Source organism: Oncorhynchus gorbuscha, linkage group LG02 (assembly GCF_021184085.1).
Source record: "Oncorhynchus gorbuscha isolate QuinsamMale2020 ecotype Even-year linkage group LG02, OgorEven_v1.0, whole genome shotgun sequence".
In the NCBI taxonomy this organism is placed as follows: domain Eukaryota; kingdom Metazoa; phylum Chordata; class Actinopteri; order Salmoniformes; family Salmonidae; genus Oncorhynchus; species Oncorhynchus gorbuscha.
The window spans coordinates 39,319,445-39,335,812 of record NC_060174.1 but is presented as its reverse complement, the minus strand read 5'-3'; the positions used below and the strand labels follow the sequence as shown (position 1 = coordinate 39,335,812).

General features: G+C 41.9%; 1 protein-coding gene across 1 annotated transcript in view; it reads left to right on the top strand.

The window, feature by feature from the left end:
* pdhx (pyruvate dehydrogenase complex component X) overlaps positions 1-15,720 on the top strand; it is a 62,846-nt gene extending 47,126 nt beyond the window's left edge. The window contains exons 8-11 of the mRNA XM_046309494.1: positions 601-659; positions 5,745-5,903; positions 11,109-11,173; positions 14,692-15,720. Coding sequence (XP_046165450.1) covers positions 601-659; positions 5,745-5,903; positions 11,109-11,173; positions 14,692-14,947 — 539 coding nt within the window. The 3' untranslated portion in view covers positions 14,948-15,720. The remainder of the gene's footprint in view (positions 1-600; positions 660-5,744; positions 5,904-11,108; positions 11,174-14,691) is intronic.
* The last annotated feature ends 648 nt before the right edge of the window (positions 15,721-16,368 follow it).

The following is a 16,368-nucleotide window of genomic DNA, read 5'->3' as shown; positions in this document are numbered from 1 at the left end:
TGTTTTAGGTTTAACATATTTCATTCTGGGAACCTTTTAAAGAACAGACTATGTTCTAGGAATGTTCTTGTTACATCAGGTTGAATGACTTTTCACCCTAAAATAAACATTGTAGAATCAATAGCCCATCTGGACAGTTTTTGTTTTTTGGGAACATATATTTTGGGACGTCCCCACAATGTTCTCACCAGACTGTTCCCACAGCCTAATCATACATTCTTGGAACCTTTTTAAAGGGCGGTTTAATCTTGTTCTAGGAGCGTTCAACATCTGGAAAATGTTTTATAATGTACAAACACTCTATAATCATCATCACGACCGGACATTTTGTGTTATGAGAACATTTGCCGCGACCTAACAAATGTTCTGGTAACTTTAGCTGAACCAATTTTGGTTTGCTGGGAGTCCTCTATTTGTCCTGAACACACATGATTAGTAAGTCTGAATCTTCACATCATCCTATAGCTTGCATACCAGATGTCACCTGCCATGGTCTTTGGAGAAGTTGGTGTTTGGATAATTAACTTACCTGACTAGCAGCTCTTGAATTATAGATCTGGAGTGTGACAACTGTTGTCTTTTTTTCCCTTTTTTTCACAGCGGAAATCAAAGTGTCCGTCAATGATTTTATCATCAAGGCCGCTGCTGCTACGCTTAGAGTAAGTACCATGCCTGTTTCAGTCATTCTGTCAATGTTCATTTCCATATGAATGTTTTTGATATATCAACAGTGCCCATAGAAAGTGCACAGCCCTTTGCAAAATGTGTTGCTTCACAGCTTGGAATTTATTCGGTTTTAGTTTCCTGAGCAACAAAGCCACGTCACCATTGCAGATCCCCTGAAGCCATTCCTCCCCATCTGTCCCTAGTTCAAATAACCCCATTTATATTTATCGACTGACTGGTGGTAGGCTAAGGCAGGCACAGAGCTTACTATTGTCTGGCTGATGGGCAGACTTATAAATAGACACCAATTCCTAGTTAATTCTAGCACGTCTTTCGGCCAGTTGATGGGAATTCTGAGAGATGAATACTCCTTTCTGGAAAGTTTTTCTAAATTAATTTAGTACATTTTTCATGGCAAGGAAAGAGAGGGAAGGAAAACATTTCTGTAGTAGGGAAAATGTCTAGATTTTCAATTTCCTGCGCTCTGTCTGAAGATTGGGCATGTAATCGCCAAACAGAATCTGTAGGATTCAGCTGGGTGCCTTAGCCAGTACAATTTGTGGAGAGGATAAGCTTTGATTTTCATAATGTGCATTTTGAATATGAATATAGCTCCTTTGTGTGACTGACTGTATCCATGGAGACCGGGACAGAGGTGAATAAAAGATGAGAACGTGGCTCACCCACTTTGTTAGGACCTACGGCCGTGCCTTTTGTCAGAGCAGTGAATCTACTATCACACTGGCCCATTCACCTTTCACCCTGGCCCATCCTTACTTCTGTGGAAACATCTTATCTTAATATGTTATTGTATCTTATCAATCGTGGTAATAGGACAGGGTATAGTTTCAAGTTTCATTGTCACATGCAAAGGATATGGCAGGTGTAGAACAGTACAGTGAAATGCTTAACCTATCATTTATCTGCATGTCCAGCCCTTATACGCAGAGTGTACAAAACATTAAGAAAATGTTCCACACTCAATTTGTTGGGGCATGGGCTCTACAAGGTGTTGAAAGTGCTCAACAGGGATGCTGGCCCATGTTGACTCCAATGCTTCCCACAGTTGTGTCAAGTTGTCTGAATGTCCTTTGGGTGGTGGACCATTCTTGATACACAGAGTAAACTGTTGAGCATAGAAACCCCAGCAGCGTTGCAGTTCTTGACACAAACCGGTGCACCTGGCAGCTACTACCATACCCGGTTCAAAGTCACTTAAATATTTTGTCTTTCCTATTCACCTTCTGAATGGCACTCATACACAATCCATGTCTCAATTGTCTTAAAGTTTAAACATCCTTCTTTAAACTGTCTCATCCCCTTCATCTACACTGATTTTGAAGTGGATTTAACTATCTGTGGTCACTAAAGATCCCATGGTATTTATTGTAAGAGTAGAGGTCTTAAACCTGGTTTCCTGTCTACATTTCCAATCTGGCCCTTATATCATCATGGCCACCTAATCATCCCCAACTTCCAATTGACTCATTCACCCCCCCTTCTCCCATGTAACTATTCGCCAGGTCATTGCTGTTAATAAGAATGCTGTCTCAGTTAAATTACTTGGTAAAGTAAGGGTTAAAAATGTCGTGCCAAGAGCTGTTAATGTTAAAGTATTTTGTCCCACAATTGAGTGTGTTCACATTTTCCTATTCATGACCACGAGACAAAATTGACAAACAGTTGCATTCATGAGTTTTATTGACCAATGTCAATAAAAGAGAACCTGATACAGCACTCACATAAATTAGTTTGTAAGTACATAAATTGTTAGCTCAGTGGGAAATGAATATCCAACTAGTCAGTGACAACTATTTTGGAGTTTGTGAAAGCAGCAATGTAAGCTTATTACGGTATTATAGACACTGTCCTTTGTATTCCTATAATCTTCTATGTAGAAAAACCCCTTACCTTCTAACGACTCTTGTGTAGCTTGTTAGTCTCAGCTTTTTATATATTGCATTTAATAGTTTGCAGTTCAAACCATTCCGACGCCGCAGACATTTTTTGGTTTATAAAAAGTCCGCTCAAGCTCAGACCCCGTTAATCACACAGACTCACGGTTGGTAGAAGAAAACTATGAATCCAATGGTACAACCCAGAAGCTCAAACACTCATGTTTTAAAAGGGGTTAGAAGTCCTAAATCTCGCTGGTGCGACAGTGGGACTCAATGGGTTAACTTGCGAGCACTTTCCCAACAATGCAGAATAAAGGTAATCATAAAGATAAGCAGAAAAGGTGAAATACATAAATAAATAAAAGAAACACGAGAATGCAGTTATGTACAAGTCAGTACCATTAATACAATGTGCAGTGCTACTAATAATTGGTGTCGGTACAGTGCATTCAGAATATATTCAGACCCCTTGACTTTTTAAACATTTTGTTACGTTACAGCCTTAAGTCATCATCAATCGATACGCGATACCCAATAATGACAATGCAAAAACAGGTTTAGAATTTTCTGCTAATGTATTACAAATAAAAAATGATTACATTTACATACAGTTGAAGTCAGAAGTTTACATGCACCTTAGCCAAATGCATTTAAACTCAGTTTTTCACAATTCCTGACATTTAATCCTAGCAAAAATTCCCTGTTTTAGGTCAGTTAGGATCACCACTTTATTTTAAGAATGTGAAATGTCAGAGTAATTGTAAAGTGATTGTATTTCTGCTTTTATTTCTTTCATCACATTCCCAGTGGGTCAGAAGTTATCATACACTCAATTAGTATTTGATAGCATTGCCTTTAAATGGTTTAACTTGGATCAAACATTTCAGGTAGCCTTCCACAAGCTTCCCACAATAAGTTGGGTGAATTTTGGCCCATTACTCCTGACAGAGCTGGTGTAACTGAGTCATGTTTGTAGGCCTCCTTGCTCACATGCTTTTTCAGTTCTGCACAAACATTTTCTATAGGATTTAGGTCAGGGCTTTGTGATGGCCACTCCAATACCTTAACTGTGTTGTCCTTAAGCCACAACTTTGGAAGTATGCTTGGGGTCATTGGCCATTTGGAAGACCCATTTGCGACCAAACTTTAATTTCCTGACTGAAATGATATGTTGCTTCAATACATCCACATACTTTTCCTTCCTCTCGATGCCATCTATTTTGTGAAGTGCACCAGTCCCTCCTGCAGCAAAGCACCCCCACAACATGATGCTGCCAACCCCGTTCTTCACAGTTGGGATGGTGTTTCTCCAAAAAGTGGGATCTTTTTCCCCATCTGCAGTTGCAAACCGGAGGCTCTTTTTTATGGTGGTTTTGGAGCAGTGGCTTCCTTGCTGAGCGGCCTTTCAGGTTATGATGATATAGGACTTGTTTTAACTTGGATATAGATCGTTTTGTTCCTGTTTTCTCCAGCATCTTCACAAGGTCCTTTTCTGTTCTGGGATTGATTTGCACCAGAGTACGTTCATCTCCAGGAGGAAGAACACTTATCCTTCCTGAGCGGTATGACAGTCCCATGGCGTTTATGCTTTTGTACTATTGTTTGTACAGATGAACGTTGTACCTTCCGGCATTTGGAAATTGCTTCCAAGGATGAACCAGACTTGTGGAGGTCTACACGTTTTGAGGTCTTGGCTGATTTATTTCGATTTTCCCATTATGTCATGCGAGTTTGAAGATAAGCCTTGAAATACATCCACACGTACACCTCCAATTGACTCAAATTATGTCAATTAGCCTATCAGAAGCTTCTAAAGCCATGACATCATTTTCTGGAATTTTCCAAGCTGTTTAAAGGCACCGTCAAGTTTGTGTATGCGAACTTCTGACCCCCTGGAGTTGTGGTACAGTGAATTATAAGTGAAATAATCTGTCTGTAAACAATTGTTGGAAAAATGACTTGTGTCATGCACTCAGATGTCCTAGCTGGCTTGCCAAAACTATAGTTTGTTAACAAGAAATTTGTGGAGTGGTTGAAAAACGAGTTTTAATGACTTCAACGTCCGAATTCAACTGTCATGTAAGTAAAGTATTTTTTTTTATATATATATATATATAATCCATTTTAGAATAAAGTTGTAACGTATCAAAATGTGGATAAGTCAAGGGGTCTGAATACTTTCTGAATGCGGTGGGAAACCCTTTGGGTAAGGGGGAAATAGCCTCATTGGCAACCTGGCTGTTATCAAATGTTGAAGTCAGATGTCAATTATGGATATGGGGGCTTTTACATTTACATTTTAGTCATTTAGAAGATTCATTTCCTTCAGCAAAGTCAGTGCTAGCAGAAAATAGAACTTTCACAGTGCAGTTGTGATTTCACCTCCAGAAAAGGGCCTTCAGAGCTCTGGGAATAGTACATATATTCATCTTCTGTGGAAGTTTGTAAAGATAGTCAAAATAAAATGGATAGAAATATTAGATCAATATGTCTATAGACTGCAAAAGCATGAACATCATGAGCACGCACACACACACATAGGATAAGATTTTGGCTACCATGGGATGACAAATGCCCCCATCCACAGGGCACAAGTGGTCACTGAATGGGTTGATGAGCATGAAAAAGATGTAAACCATATGCCATGGCTGTCTAAGTCACCAAATCTCAACACAAAGAAACACTTATGGGAGATTCCAGAGCGGCGCCTGAGACAGTGTTTTCTACCACCATCAACAAAGCACCAATTTATGGAATTTCTTGTGGAAGAATGGTGTCGCATACCTCCAATAGAGTACCAGACACTTGTTGCGTCTATGCCAAGGTGCATTGAAGCTGTGGCCCTATTGTTGGCGTTTCCTTTATTTTGTCAGGTACCTGTATTTTCCCACTGTAATCAGCCTATACTCCAGAGTTTTATGTTCACTGTTCTGTTATTGTATATACTGTATTATTTCTATGTGGACTGTGCATTTTGTTTGTATATTGTCCATTGCTGGCAGCACCGTCTCAGTAAGGCAAGTTGTGGGTATGTGTAAATGTAGGCGATTCTGAGTCATTGAGTCGGTCTTCCTTTATCCCCTTCTCTTCCACCCTTCCACTCTCTCTCCCCCTCAGTCCTTTTCTCGTCCTTGGTGTCTAATCTCCTCTGACAAAATCTGACCTGACCTTTGCCTTCAGGAGCTGCCGGAGGTCAACGTGACCTGGTCGGGGGAGGGGCCTCAGGCGCTGGACTCCATTAGCATCTCCATCGCTGTGGCGACCCCAAAGGGCCTCATCACCCCCATCATCACGAACGCTGCTGACAAGGGGGTGCAGGAGATCTCAGCTAATGCCAAGGTAGGGTTGAACACCGCTCTACCGATACCCGGGCACTGTTGAGCTCACAGTTCAGAATGGTGGCCTGTTGGAGAAATACATGCCAGTGAGCTGCTAACTATCTTTACATTACATTTAAGTCATTTAGCAGACGCTCTTATCCAGAGCGACTTACAAATTGGTGCATTCACCTTATGACATCCAGTGGAACAGTCACTTTACAATAGTGCATCTAAATCTTAAAGGGGGGGGGGATACTTATCCTATCCTAGGTATTCCTTAAAGAGGTGGGGTTTCAGGTGTCTCCGGAAGGTGGTGATTGACTCCGCTGTCCTTGCGTCGTGAGGGAGTTTGTTCCACCATTGGGGGCCAGAGCAGCGAACAGTTTTGACTGGGCTGAGCAGGAGCTGTACTTCCTCAGTGGTAGGGAGGCGAGCAGGCCAGAGGTGGATGAACGCAGTGCCCTTGTTTGGGTGTAGGGCCTGATCAGAGCCTGGAGGTACTGAGGTGCCGTTCCCCTCACAGCTCCGTAGGCAAGCACCATGGTCTTGTAGCGGATGCGAGCTTCAACTGGAAGCCAGTGGAGAGAACGGAGGAGCGGGGTGACGTGAGAGAACTTGGGAAGGTTGAACACCAGACGGGCTGCGGCGTTCTGGATGAGTTGAAGGGGTTTAATGGCACAGGCAGGGAGCCCAGCCAACAGCGAGTTGCAGTAATCCAGACGGGAGATGACAAGTGCCTGGATTTGGACCTGCGCCGCTTCCTGTGTGAGGCAGGGTCGTACTCTGCGGATGTTGTAGAGCATGAACCTGGCCTGAGGGGATTACAATCATTAAATGTTACAGTATTGTTACGAATCCCTTTTGGCCCGACAGTCTAGGGGGGATGGTAATGAGATCCGTAACATAGCTCATGCAAATTATTATTGTGACAAAGTAAAAGTGTGCACGAAATGACCACGACAACAGAAATCTACCGTCAAACTCTAGGTTTATTTATAAACACACGGTAATGGGGGGAGCAGGAAAGGGGCTGAGCTGGACCCAAGGAAAGAAACTATAAATATACAAAAACACACCCCTAAGCTAGACTAGCCTACTTTAACAACAACTAACTAACCAAGAATACAGTGGGTGGTCCGCCCAGTTCTAACTAGTGTATTTAACAAAGTTCACCTACGGGTAGTGTATGCCCATGGGCGACTTGTCTTGGTTTCCCCCTTTTCCCACGAGCAACAAACAAACACCATAACCAAAAACAATACTCACAGGTGATGACAAAGTGCTATGGAGGTGCTTTAAACAAAAGAGAGGTTTAAGACACAAAGCGAGAGTGAAACACAGAGACCTACAGACATGGCATTTACAGAGAGATAGAACAAACAAATGATGGGGTTTTTAAACCATGGGGAAGGAACTGTGATAGGTCAGGAAATAGGAGGAGGTGTGTCTTCTGATTGATGATTGATTGTTGACTGATTGGGGAGTGATGGTTTTCACCTGTGAGGGGAGAAGGAGAGAAAAGAAACACACACACAGGATACACACACACACACAGGATAACTGTATCCGTAACAAGTATCTAAAATGGAATTAGCTGTCTCCATTATTTAATAGTAGTTACAAAACACTCAAATTAAAGTTCCAATAAAATGAGTGTAGCATTTACATTTACATTTAAGTCATTTAGCAGACTCTCTTATCCAGAGCGACTTACAAATTGGTGCATTCACCTTATGACATCCAGTGGAACAGCCACTTTACAATAGTGCATCTAAATCTTTTAAGGGGGGGGTAGAAGGATTGTATGGAATGTAAAAATTACATTTGTTTTGGTCAATCCTGCCAATGTTTCTTGTACTTGGGTTTTCAAAACTTTGATATATGTAATGCAATGCAAACACAGTATGGCTGGGATTTGCCAGGGACCTCACGATACAATATTAACACAATAATTAGGTGCCGATACCATATGAATTGCGATTGTCACAATAGTATATGTATTGCGATTTGATACTGTGATTTTATTGCGATTTGCTGTTCCAAACATATTGCTACCCATGTCTGCTGTAGAGGTACAAGAGAGAGCCATGAGAAAACAAGTTTTGATCCCTTTTTAAAAAGATGGCGAACAAACTATGCAAAGTTTTGGCGCAGGTGCAGCCAACTAGAGCAAAAGTTGGACAGGGACCAGGGAGTATTGCAGATCTGGGTTCAAATACATGTGTATTTGTTATTTAAATACAAGTAATTATTTTCTGTGTATTTCAGTATTTAAGTAATGTGGCCCGAATCAACTGCTTCTATTGGAAGTATTTGAAAGTATCTTCAAATAAGGTCCTATAAATAGCCTACGATTTGAACATATTTTTAAATCCCTGGGTTAAATGCATTGGAGTGTATTTGAGTCCGTGTGTTTGACTATTTTCATGCACCTGCTGTTATTGACAAATAGATACAGACCGCCACCCCTTGTCTTACCGGAGACAGCTGGTTTATCTTGTCGATGCAGCATAAACCCCGCCAGCTGTATGTTATCCATGTTGTCGTTCAGCCACAACTTGGTGAAACATAAGGTATTACAGTTTTGAATGTCGTCTTGATTGGGGCTCATCCAGTTTTTATATCCAATGATTGCACGTTGACTAATAGGACGGATGGTAGAGGCAGGTTACCCACTCGCTGTCGTATTCTTATAATGCATCCTTAACCTACGGCCCCTATATCTCCCTCTCTTCTTCATGCGAATTACAGTGATTGGGGCCTTGTCCAGTGTCTGAAGTAAAACCTTTGCGTCCCATTCATCAAAGAAAAAATATTTGTGCAAGATTTAAGAACTGCAAAGAATAATGCAGATAATGGCCTGAAGTACAACCCTCCAGACCTGGGTTCAACTGTTTTATTTATTTTTTACTTCAGTTTATTTTAGTAAATACTTCCTTAACACTTATATTTCTTCACTGCATTGTTGGTAAGACTTTCACTGTAAGGTCTACCTACACCTGTTGTATTTGGCGCATGTGACAAATAAAATGTGATTTTTATTTCAGCATCCAGCTATCAACTGAAGGTGCCATAATTATACATAAATATACATACAGATATGATGAGAAAAGATCACCATGCTAGATCAGTAGAAGGTATATAAAGAGGTTTATAGTGGGGGTCGGTTTACATAGGCCTCAGCTGCCATAGGCCACTAATGGAGTCTACAGAACCACGAGTCATTCCTTACCCTCAGGTGACTGCCTGCAGCTGGGGAGAGCGGGAGGGAGAGCTCAAACACACTTGTACATGCACATTCATTCTGGCTCGCTCACACACACACACACACACACACACACACACACACACACACACACACACACACACACACACACACACACAACACACCGGTGTGCCAGCTTAAGAAATAGACTTCTGTCTCAAGAGGCTAGTGACTAGGCTGTGTCACCAGCAGTGACAATGTAAATCCCCTCAAATGGTGGACATGTGCTCCCGATTTTGTGGCCCGCCACAACTCATTACTGTTCTCTAATATTGACTCTCCCCAGAGTGCACACAATCGCTAACAAGACACACACACAACCATGTATATACATTCGGACTGTTCTCTTTCTCATGCACATTTACTACACATTAAATGTGAGTCAGAAGCCTGGTTTGAGTTAGGGCAGAATGTAAACCCCTTATCAGCAGCTAATTGAATACAACATGTGGTCTGGAAAATACACAGAGCGCTCACTTGCTACCATGCCTGAATCCACTGAAAACATGATTGCTTCTCCTTTCAGTGCTTTTATCGCAAATGGATCCCCGTGTGTTCTATTGCGCCTCTGGGTCTTTTGACATAGTGTTTTAGATAAAAGCAGCTTCACTGCAATATCTATAAAGCATATTTCCATTTGAATGAGCATGACGTACATGAGAGCTGTATGTAGGATTATGATACGTCATATTGATTTTTTTGACTTTTGATTGAAGAAGGTAATGTGTGTTTTCATGTTATTGTTTGTAAAGCACCATTACATTAGAGAACTGCTAATCTGTCTTCTCTGCTCACTGAGTCATGTCAACTCCCTTACTCAGTCTAGTCGATTCAGGTCAATAGGGAGGATGACACACTTAATACATTTGGTGAAGCAGCAACTTGGGCTCTCACTCCACTGTAGCCAATAAAGGGAAAATGTATAGTATACAAAAGTACTACTGTGTTTGAAGTTTACCCAGGACTTGTAATCAACAATGGTGTCAACTGGGGTTAAACTTAGATGATAGACTACAGGACATGCATTCAGAGCTGTAAATCAAGATGAGTCGATTGTTTACACACAACGTTCATTTACCAATGTTCATTTAGCAGAATATTGTTGTCATTAGTCTAGTGCCGTCACATTTCACCCCAGATGGCCTGCTTAGGCTCCTTCCAAAGACTAATAGCTGATTTTATGCTCGATCCTGCAATGCTGTCCCGAGGCGCCGTATGGAGGGTGTGACGCAATTGCGGCGCCTGCGGAGGCCAAATCGAGCTCCATATGGCGATGCCATGCACCTCCTAATTTTTTTTAACAATGCAGAGCTCCGCAGAGCATAAGTAGTATGAATGACTTGACTTCTACAGAGGCCGTATCGCAGTAAATGCTGTATGGCCACTGCAAATGACAGATTGACCATGCAGAGCCTTTAACTCTAAATTAGTGGGATTTTTCATTCAAAGCAATAGCCTGCAGTGTTTCCTCCCGCTCAGCCAATTTATCTCTCATTGTGTTAATGAAAAAGCAATGTGTTGACTTCGATGGGGTTCAACAGAGTAGTATTGAACAGCACTCTGCTCTAGCTCTGTGTGTGTTGATGCCTAGGTTTATTTAAGTGATGCTAACAGAAGATCTGGTGTGAAGCCCTTTTAGTAAAGCAGTTGGGGTGTTGACAGTATGAACTCTTGAGTGAGGATTGCCTATAGAATGTTAACCATGTCATGTTGGAGGGAGGTTGTCAGCATTTCAACATTACAGTATGGACTTCATGGTTCAACGATATCACTGGAACTGCTAGAAACCTGATTTGATAGATATGATTGAACCAGCATCACCTCTAGACAGTAGATCATTGATTTGAGTTAGGGCAGAATGTAAACCAGTTTATCCCTGACAATTTCATTTTAGAGTAAGTCCAGAGGATCATCTGACTACATTAGATGACTGACTAAATGCTGATCTCTTCTCTCCAGGCACTGGCCCAGAAGGCTCGAAATGGGAAGCTGCTTCCTCATGAGTACCAGGGAGGCTCCTTCAGGTAAACACAACACGCCCTTGCTATTGGGCTAGGAATTGCCAGGGGCATCACGATACGATGATATCGTGATATTTAGGTGCCGATACGAAATGTATTGCGACTCTCACAATTCTATATGTATTGCGATGGGATACTGTGATTTTTTTTTTTATAGTGACTTGACATTCCAAACATATTGCTCACAATACATTGCCTTCATAAAGTATTCATACCCCTTGCTTAGTCCACATTTTGTTGTTGCAGCCTTATTCAAAATGGATTAAGTATTAATTTTTTTCTTCAACCATTTACACACAATGCCCCATAATGAAAACATGTTTTTAGACATGTTTGCAAATGTATTGAAAGTGAAATACAGTTATCTAATTTACCACCAAGACTCTTTCTAGAGCTGGCCGGGGGAGAAGGGCCTTCGTCAGGGAGATGACCAAGAACCCAATGGTCACTCTGACAGAGCTCCAGAGTTCCTCTGTGGAGATGGTTGTCCTTCTGGAAGGTTCTCCCATCTCTGCAGCACTCCACCAATCAGGCCTTTATGGTAGAGGGGCCAGACGGAAGCCACTCTTCAGTTAAAGGCACATGACAGCCCGCTTATAGTTACCAAAAGTCACCTAAAGGACTCGGACCATGAGAAACACATTTCTCTGGCCTGATAAACCACAATTGAACTCTTTGGCCTGAATGCCTTGCATCATGTTAGGAGGAAACCTGGCACCATCCTTTCGGTGATGCATGTTGGTGGCATCATCATGCTGTGGGGATGTTATCCAGCGGCAGGGACTGGGAGAGGCTTCAGCTGCTATAGGCCACTAATACAACCCTACAGATCTGGGTTCACATGTTTTATTTATTTTTTACTTCAGTTTATTTTAGTAAATACTTTATTAGCACACTAGTCAGGATATAGGGAAAGATGAGCGGAGCAAAGTACAGAGAGATACTTGATGGAAACATGCTCCAGAGCGCTCAGGACCTCAGACTGGGGCGAAGCTTCACCTTCCAACAGGACAACTCTAAGCAAACAGCCAAGGCAATGCAGGAGTGGCTTCGGGACAGGTCTCTGAATGTCCTTGAGTGGCCCAGCCAGAGCCCGGACTTGAACCCGATTGAACATTAATGGAGTTACCTGAAAGTAGCTGCACAGCGATGCTCCATCCAACCTGACATAGATTAAGAGGATCTGCAGAGAAGAATGGGTGAAACTCCCCAAATACAGGTGTGCCAAGCTTGTAGCGTCATAACCAAGAAGACTCGAGACAAATCGCTGCCAAAGGTGCTTCAACAAAGTACTGAGTAAAGGGTCTGAATACTTATGTAAATGTGATACTTCAGGGTATTCTTCTCACTATGTCATTATGGGGTGTAGATTGATTCAAATATATATGTGTGTTTGTGTGCATTTCATCCATTTTAGAATAAGGCTTTAACAAAATGTAGAACAAGTCAAGGGGTCTGAACTCTTTCCGAATGCACTTTGTAAGCACTTTATTTCTCTCCTGAACTTATTTACATTTGCCATAACAAAGGGGTTGAATATTTATTGACTGAAGACATCTTTTCGTATTTTGTTAATTTTAAAAACATAATTCCACTTTGACATTATAGGGTATAATGTCTAGGCCAGTGACGCATTTGAATTTAATACATTTTTAAGTCAGGCGGTTACATAAAATGTGGAAAAAGTCTGCTGCAGAGGAACAAGAGAGCCATGACAAAAAAAGTTCTGAGCAGTCATGTAAATATAAGTGTTGGCTCCATATTTCAAAAGATGGAAAGCAAGCTATGAAGAAAATTTCGGTGCAGGTACAGCCAACAAGCACAAATATAATATTGCGATGCAGTGCCCTAGACCACTGCGCCACCCTGGAGGCCCCCGAGGTGTCCAGTTTTCACTTGTTTGTATAGCGAGTTAAATTAACAAATATGGATTGTCAATGAAACTTGGCAAACGCAAAAAATCTCTCCTCACATCAACCCTCAGCACAGTCTGGGTATTTATATGCTGACCTCGAGCATCTTGTTATTGGTCAATACTTCTGTCCACCGTTGATTGGCAGATGTGTGAAGTAAATTTTAAGAGACATCCGCACGAGCTCAGTCATCCACATAAAGGGATGCACGTGCAATTATTGAACTGGGAACATTTTCACGCAGGGAGAAATTTTACAGCATGATGTCACAATTAGAACGATTGGGAACTATTTCACAGGGGAAGATTTGTACATGGCACAAGGCATGAGGTAATAATTCCTGTATAGTTCAGTGGTCTGCTGATAGAGAAGCAGTCCTAAATGTCCTGCTATTAGTTATAACCCAGACCCATAAAATAGCTAGTCCATATATTATGCATATTCTACATTATCACATGCAGGCATGAAGAGAATATGTGAACAGACGACAAGAGCCATCAATTACATGGCCATCCATTCCAGTGGAGGGAGGGCGGGCTGTTTTAATGCATTCAAATTAATGGGGTCTTTTAGACATAAATGGGGTTTTTGTCTCGGAGATTAGGATAATTAATTCCTATGTGAGCTCTTTCTATCTCTCCTTGAAGATATACTCCGCAAATAAAGAAACGTCCCTTTTTCAGGACCCTGTCTTTCAAAGGGGCGGCAGCGTAGCCTAGTGGTTAGAGCGTTGGACTAGTAACCGGAAGGTTGCGAGTTCAAACCCCCGAGCTGACAAGGTACAAATCTGTCATTCTGCCCCTGAACAGGCAGTTAACCCACTGTTCCCAGGCCGTCATTGAAAATAAGAATATGTTCTTAACTGACTTGCCTGGTTAAATAAAGGTAAAATTAAAATAAAATAAAAGATCATTTGTAAAAATCCAATTAATTTCACATTAACCAGACACCAACTTTATCCATTCGTCCATCCATCCATCCATCCCCAATGGCTGTATATCATTAAGCCACACAGCAAATTGCCTATGGATGTTATTGCTCACCAGACACAGCTAGGATGGTCTCTCTGTGTTCACCTCTGTTGTTACAAGTGGCACATTGTCTTTGTCTGTTGAGGAAATGTTCCCTCTGGTGTCCTCTTGTATTCAGTTTTAATTCACCTATATTCACCTATATATTCCACTCCTCTGTTGTATTCAGTTTTAATTCACCTATATTCACCTATATATTCCACTCCTCTGTTGTATTCCGTTTTAAGTCACCTCTCACCCTTCTTTACGATGTGAGTGTATGTTGTATTGAATGTATTAGTAACAAGGAATCGATAGTAAAAAGGCCCCGTTATCTCTGACTAATCTCCACCTTGGTTAATTGTCTGCATGTTTTCCCTGGCCGAGCCATACTTATAATGGGATATCCATTGTCTCCTATCTCTCTCATTTCCCTCCCTTCTCTCACCACCCTTCTTTCTTTCTCACACTCCTTCATACCTCCCCCTCATTCTCCTGTCTCTCCTTCCCCTATTTATTCCTCCCGATTCCTCACAAATCAAATGAGCTTTATTGGCATGAAAGATTAAATCTCTCTCTCTCTCGCTCTCTCTGACAGTATTTCTAACCTGGGAATGTTTGGCATCAGTGAGTTCAGTGCGGTGATCAACCCTCCCCAGGCGTGTATCCTGGCTGTGGGAACATCAAGGGCTGTGCTGCATCTGACCGAGGAGACCGGTGCCCTGAGCACCCAGCAGCTGATGACCGTCACCCTGTCCAGCGATGGGCGCCTTGTGGACGACGAGCTGGCATCACGCTTCCTGGACAAGTTCCGTGCCAACCTGGAGCGGCCACAGCGCATGACACTGAACTGAGAGGGGGATGAAGAGGAAGTGAAGGAGAGCAAGGGAAACACTTCCATCATGAAGCCTATTTCATGCTTGTAAGAGAAGCGGTCAGACAGTTAATTTAAGTTCATTTTAACTAAATGACCATTGTCAATGCACATTTCAATGTTAGGTGTGCTATTGGCCTGTACATAGTATATAGTTGTTTTGACTGTTTATGACCTATGCTATGTCCGGATCATCACTCCTAAGGCTTTGGGATGGAGGTGTGTAAGTGTACTATTGCTGCAGAGGTCTATGTTCTGTAGTGGAGCCCCAGACAAATGTTACCATAACAGGGTACGTCTCAGTTAACCTGAGGGAGGTGGGAGCTGCATGGGAGATATTCTAACCATGTTGGTATCTAAAGTGGCTATTCCAGTCCCATATATCAAGTCCCAATGCAACGACCCATGTCACAATTAGTTCTCATTCTTTCACCTGGATAATTCTAACATGTTTTTGTACATTTCTTTTGTGTTTATTATGGGCCATCAAAGCACTGCATTTCTTCTGTGCAACTCATTCTACCCCTGACAGAGTGAGTGGCACTTTGAAATTCCTCTGAACATTCTGACTGTTGTGATTTTTGGGTCTCCTGATAGGTTGAGGAAAACAAACAAGTCCACTGATATCTCTCACGATTGTGCGTATGAAAGGTTTTAACTTATTTAAATACAAATATAGTCTACCATAACCATCCCCAAAACAGATATATCTATTGACAAAGCAAACCAATAAATTGCATTCAACTCACAAAAGGCCTACTGTTCTGTGTTTTATTTACCAATGTCTCCTCCATCCTGTCTTATATGATCCTCTCCAGTGTAAATACAGATGTGTCTGGGTCTGTGTGTGCTTAATTGGAATCTGAAGCCAGAGATTTGCATAGAAACCAATTAGAATAATTTGCTGGCTAGAGAGGGGTGTTAAGCCTCCGGCGGCAGATGGATTTGCGCTCTAAGTATGTTTAGAACAGCAGTTTACATGTGTGTGTCAGCACTGGTGGGGCACTGTATCCTCCATAAACACACAGACACTGTATAACATTTCCAGTGTGTCCAAAAACATCAGTATCCCACTCCCTTTACTCCTACAGAGCTCATCTTTGTTAAATCAGAGGTGCTCAATATAAGTTTGACTTGGAGATCTGAGGCGTTCCTGGACTCATCTTATCCCCCCTTGTGAGAGATCACATGGCCTGGAGGATGACCCTGGGACCTGCTCCGTTGACACACAATGTGAGAAGCGCTTTCAAACAGGTTGTACATACGTGCACTTGTCCAATGAGAATCAAATCAAATGTATTTATATAGCCCTTTGAACATCAGCTAATATCTCAAAGTGCTGTACAGAAACCCAGCCTAAAACCCCAAACAGCAAGCAATGCAGGTGTAGAAGCACGGTGG